Source organism: Dendroctonus ponderosae, unplaced genomic scaffold (genome assembly GCF_020466585.1).
Source record: "Dendroctonus ponderosae isolate FM_Combo_2020 unplaced genomic scaffold, Dpon_F_20191213v2 Dpon_F_20191213_995, whole genome shotgun sequence".
Classification (NCBI taxonomy): Eukaryota; Metazoa; Arthropoda; class Insecta; order Coleoptera; family Curculionidae; genus Dendroctonus; species Dendroctonus ponderosae.
Window position 1 is genome coordinate 1 of NW_026019217.1, and position 4,460 is coordinate 4,460.

At 41.9% G+C, this 4,460-nt stretch overlaps 3 protein-coding genes across 3 annotated transcripts; 2 read left to right on the forward strand and 1 right to left on the reverse strand.

The window, feature by feature from the left end:
• Window positions 1-11: 11 nt before the first annotated feature.
• LOC109540543 (DALR anticodon-binding domain-containing protein 3) lies at window positions 12-1,424 on the reverse strand (the record flags this gene model as incomplete). The annotated part of the gene is made up of 1 exon (XM_019908973.2): window positions 12-1,424. A coding segment is annotated over exon 1 (1,175 nt), but the record flags the coding sequence as incomplete, so codon positions are not given.
• A 60-nt stretch (window positions 1,425-1,484) lies between these two features.
• Window positions 1,485-3,003, forward strand: LOC109540542 (WASH complex subunit 1). The gene is made up of 2 exons (XM_019908972.2): window positions 1,485-2,485; window positions 2,549-3,003. The coding sequence occupies exons 1-2, from the start codon at window positions 1,555-1,557 to the stop codon at window positions 2,950-2,952; spliced, it is 1,335 nt and encodes a 444-aa protein (XP_019764531.1). The 5' UTR covers window positions 1,485-1,554; the 3' UTR covers window positions 2,953-3,003.
• Window positions 3,004-3,168: 165 nt separating this feature from the next.
• On the forward strand, window positions 3,169-3,980 carry LOC125505740 (copper chaperone for superoxide dismutase-like). Its single transcript, XM_048670065.1, has 3 exons — window positions 3,169-3,484; window positions 3,539-3,715; window positions 3,775-3,980. Exons 1-3 carry the CDS (start codon window positions 3,280-3,282, stop codon window positions 3,963-3,965), a joined length of 573 nt encoding a protein of 190 aa, XP_048526022.1. The 5' UTR covers window positions 3,169-3,279; the 3' UTR covers window positions 3,966-3,980.
• The last annotated feature ends 480 nt before the right edge of the window (window positions 3,981-4,460 follow it).

Here is a 4,460-nt window from a genome sequence, read left to right on the forward strand (position 1 = left end):
CAAACAGATGCTCTCTTGGTGCCACCAAGATCCGCACCCTTCGGTAGTAAATGCTGAACACCGACGATAAATTCGATAGGAACGATACCAAATGCTGTGGATTAACATTGCCCAGCTCCACGCCCTTAATGCAGCTCTGTACCATATGTGGATACTGTAGAATATAGACATACAGCAGCTCCCATTCTTCTGGCTGTTTCAGCAATGAAAAGTCGATTTGGTCCAGCGCTGGCAGATCTGGGTAAGTCCCTTGCTGGACTTTGAGGTCAAACTCTTTGAGCAGAATGGACAATCGGGCGCAGTTATAGAAAATAAAAGCCGGCCCTTTGTTACAGTTGCCCAAGTTATCAAGAGTAACTTTCACAGACTTCTGAGGCTTGTTGCTTAGCAGCTCTACGCTGACTGAAGCCCTGCCTAGATGGGTGAACAACTCTTTCCACTCTTGGGCTGATTGTATGTTCACTCGGTATCGATGCTGAGCCATCAGCCTCATGTCGGTTACTCGTTTTTGGAAGAAATCTCGGGCAGTGTGCTCAGTATCTTTCACTCCCTGCTCGTTCAATACTGGTCCGCACAGAATGCTGGCGTTGGAAACAGTAGAAGCCTCAACATTGTTAACCAGAGCAACAACCACACTGTCTGCAGGCTCGGACTTTGTGGAGAGTTTCAGCAAGTTCTCTATAGTGGCCTTTAGGATGGAGAGCCTCAAAGTGGTGAGATCTGCCTGATCTAGATCACTAACTGTTTGATAGGTTGTGGTTGCCGTTGTTATCCTAATTACTTGATTGAATAGTTTTACCCTTCCATACTGGCCAGCTTCAGCTAAAGCGCGTTTAACTGCATAGTTGAAAAGGGGCGCCCGTTCGAGGAACAAGTGGGCACTAGTCTTGATGCACTTGTGGGTCCGTATTTGGGCTTTCAAGCCACGCAGGCATTCCTGAAATAGCCCCAACGCGATGTCTATATCAGCACTAGCGAACTGGTGAACTAAACCAGGCGCCCCTAATTCCCGACTTGCACTCCTCTGGATGATATGGCGCCAGACCTTGCTGGAAAGGGGCAAGCTCACATCCCCCAGCTTTTCTAAGCATCTGCTGTGCTTCTTTATCATGGTGTCTTCATCCTGGGGTCTTACGCCTATGACCAGTTGGTATAATGTGTTGATAAGCTCAGTTAGAGGGTCCATTTCAGCATTTTAAGCCTCTATTTACAAACAATGGGAGAACTAACCTCCAAATACAAAGCAAACATGGCCTTGGCAGTTCATCAGCGTAGCCAGATTTCCAATCAGAATAAATTAATTTAGCGAAAACACTTTCCTCTGGTGGTTATTAAAGAATTTGAGTCCCGTTCTAGATTGTGATTGAATAATTTTTAAACACTATTAACCTTAGATGGGATCACGTAATTGATCAGGATATAAAAATTGCAACATTCAGCAACACACTACAGTAACACTTGGCATAACCTTGCTACTTGACGTCATCTATGGGCATAACCTTGCTTTTTTATTTTCTAACTCTTTGATGTAGTGGTAAACAATAGAGCAAAACAATGTCGCATTATAAAATTCAAACTATCCCGCATAATTTAAGCAAAGAGGAAACCATCGTCCAAATGGTGGAAATTCTCGATCATCTGGACGCTATCACCCAAGATGTGTTTTCCAGAGTGGGCAAAAGGTTGGAGGAGAACAATGCAAAGTTATCCAGCATATTCAAGCGAATAGATGCTGCCTCCGCCAAAGTGGCCAATCTGAAAGGGGATAAGAAGGCGAAAACCGTATTTTCCAGTAGTAAGTATCCGGCGGCGGATATCAATAGGGACTATGTGTCCATTTTCAAGGAGCCCGTCACGGTTGAAAGGGTGCGACATGAAGTGCCCCATGGAAAGCGCGTATCCACCTTTGAGCCTGTGTCAAAGTTGCAGTTTTACCACGTTAAAGTGCCCGAGATGAACAATAATCAAGTGCCAGAAGGGCTCGGGGATGTACCAAATGATATCAGCTGTGTAAACGACCTGTTGCTGTTCAACACCGGCAAGAATGTGTATAAGGATTTCAAGCCTAACGACTACTGCAAAAGCCCAACGATTATCAGGCAGAAAGACAATTACGCTACTTCAGAACTAGGGGCTGCGCCCGTTTCCATAAGCCAGAGAGCATCAATGCAGCAGGCGAATAAAGACAGTTACTTTTACACTCCGAAAATCGAACAATTACCTGCCTTGGATGTGCCTTGGGATTTGCCCAATCTGCCAGGCATAGCTGACGATGTTCGGTATGAAGTCGAAGGCTCTGAAGCTGCGATCATCAGTCCATCGGCTGTTAACAGCAGTCAAGTGGTAGATGTGGATTTGCCAGACATTTCCACTTTTACAGCAGTGGAAGTTCCTTCACCGCCCCCACCTCCACCTTTAATAGATATTCCATTGCCACCACCGATAGAGCAGATGCCAGTAGAAGCACAAAAAACTGCCCAACCAGGTATGTTTTATTTAAATTATTGAATTAACCCTTGTTAAATTGACAATTTTTTTTAACTTTTAGATAAACCCCCATCGGTTCCTCAACCGCCAGTTCACATGGCACCGCCACCGCCCGTTCACATGGAACCGCCTCCGCCAGTCCCAACACTCCAAAGTGACCCCAGAGCCAGTCTGATGGATGCAATTAGGAAGGCTGGGGGCTCCAAGGTTCTACGGAAAACGAATGAGCAGTCCCAAGCTAGTGCCCCCAAAGGGGGCGACTTGATGGCAGATTTGCATCTGAAGCTGCAGATGAGGAGGAAAGGAATATCTGGGTCTAAACAGACTGATCAGGGACATCTGGGAGGGGCTGACTCTGCATTTGCCAGAATGTCTTCGATCATTCCTCCACCTACCAAAAGCAGCGATATGGGCAGCAGTGTTTCTACTGATGATGATGATGATGATGCTTGGAATGATGATTAAATTGTATAAGATAGTATTATTATTGAATATATATTTTTTGTAAATAGCAAATTTAATAGTTACTTTTAAACTCCCTAAAATAGTTTTTGCTTCTACAAGAAATGTTCCGATTGATTTTTATGAGATTAAAGAAAATAAAATTATCATGGGTATACTTCCAATGCACGCCCTATTCTATAGTTGACAGCTATCTCCTTTCTCATGAATGCAGGCATTTAAGGTTAGATCCAATTGTTTTGACTTGTTCAAATGTTGACCTTCTGAAATTATTATCTTCTAACAGCAAAAATCCACATTGTCACCCTATGAATATCCAGTGTTTTCGCCATGACTTCAACAAAGATCCAGTTTTTGGTCCAAATGACCTGCGAATCCTGCGTAAAGGCTGTGAAACAGAGTTTGCAAAACGTACCAGGAGTCAACGACGTTGAAGTGAATCTAAAGGAAGGTTCCGTAGTTGTGGATAGCATTCTTCCTACTCTGGAGGTGCAAAAAAAACTAGAGTCTACAGGACGTCCGGTTGCCATTAAGGGTACCTTCTAGCTTTCCCTGTAGAACCATGAACTAGAAACCTCGTTTTCTATAGGGTATGATGGAAGCATTGCAGCAGTCTCAATCCTGGAAGCAGGAGAAGAAAGCATCAAAGGCGTAGTTCGGTTTGTTCAGGCCTCTCCAAACACCTGCATCATTGATGGTACCATTGATGGATTGGTGCCTGGGGAGCACAGCATTGAGGTGCATGAATGTGGGGATTTGTCTAGAGGTGTGCTGACTGTAACAGCCCCAGTTACTTGTTTAAGCTTACATTATTTACGGTTGCAGGTTGTGAAAGTGTCGGCAAGCTGTTCAATCCAGTGGGCTACGCCGGCAAAAGAAATTATGGGTCTTTGGGGCAAATAACAGCAGAACGAAATGGGAGGGCTGCCTTTCGGATTGAGGATAATGTCTTGAGACTATCAGATGTTATTGGACGATCTTTGGTGGTTTCTTCGCAGGTAGTTTATAGCCTTTGATACATTCAGATAGAAATAGCTTTTGAAATTAGCCAGAGTTATCCAGTTACACTATTCCCAGATAGCACAAAATATTACATACATATTTAGGAAATATTTATATGTTTGCTAAATATTTCAGATCAAAAGCAAGTATTTCTTAAATATTATTTTTAAAATATTTGTTTCTAATATTTAATTAGCATGAAACAAATAAGTCATTAATAATTTTCTTATTACATAATACTTTTTGTACCTATATATAACAACCTTAACACCCAAAAAGTTACTAATATATTATTTTCAATAAATGTGAACAAACTTTAGAACATATTATCTGAATTTTCATTGATCAATGAATAGCAAATAATTCAGAGCAGAAGGAAATATTTTTAAAATATTATTTAAATGTTACTTAGAAAATTTTTGTTTCTAATATTTAATTAGCATGAAATAAATAAAATAATAATAGGTTTTCTTAGTACGTAATACTTTTTGTGTCTATATATAACACCA

Coding starts and splice junctions, on each gene's coding strand:
- LOC125505740 (XM_048670065.1), top strand. CDS start 3,280: ATGACTTCAACAAAGATCCAGTTTTTGGTCCAAATGACCTGCGAATCC. Junction 3,485..3,538: donor ACGTCCGGTTGCCATTAAGG/GTACCTTCTAGC, acceptor CGTTTTCTATAG/GGTATGATGGAAGCATTGCA. Junction 3,716..3,774: donor ATGTGGGGATTTGTCTAGAG/GTGTGCTGACTG, acceptor TTACGGTTGCAG/GTTGTGAAAGTGTCGGCAAG.
- LOC109540542 (XM_019908972.2), top strand. CDS start 1,555: ATGTCGCATTATAAAATTCAAACTATCCCGCATAATTTAAGCAAAGAG. Junction 2,486..2,548: donor ACAAAAAACTGCCCAACCAG/GTATGTTTTATT, acceptor TTTAACTTTTAG/ATAAACCCCCATCGGTTCCT.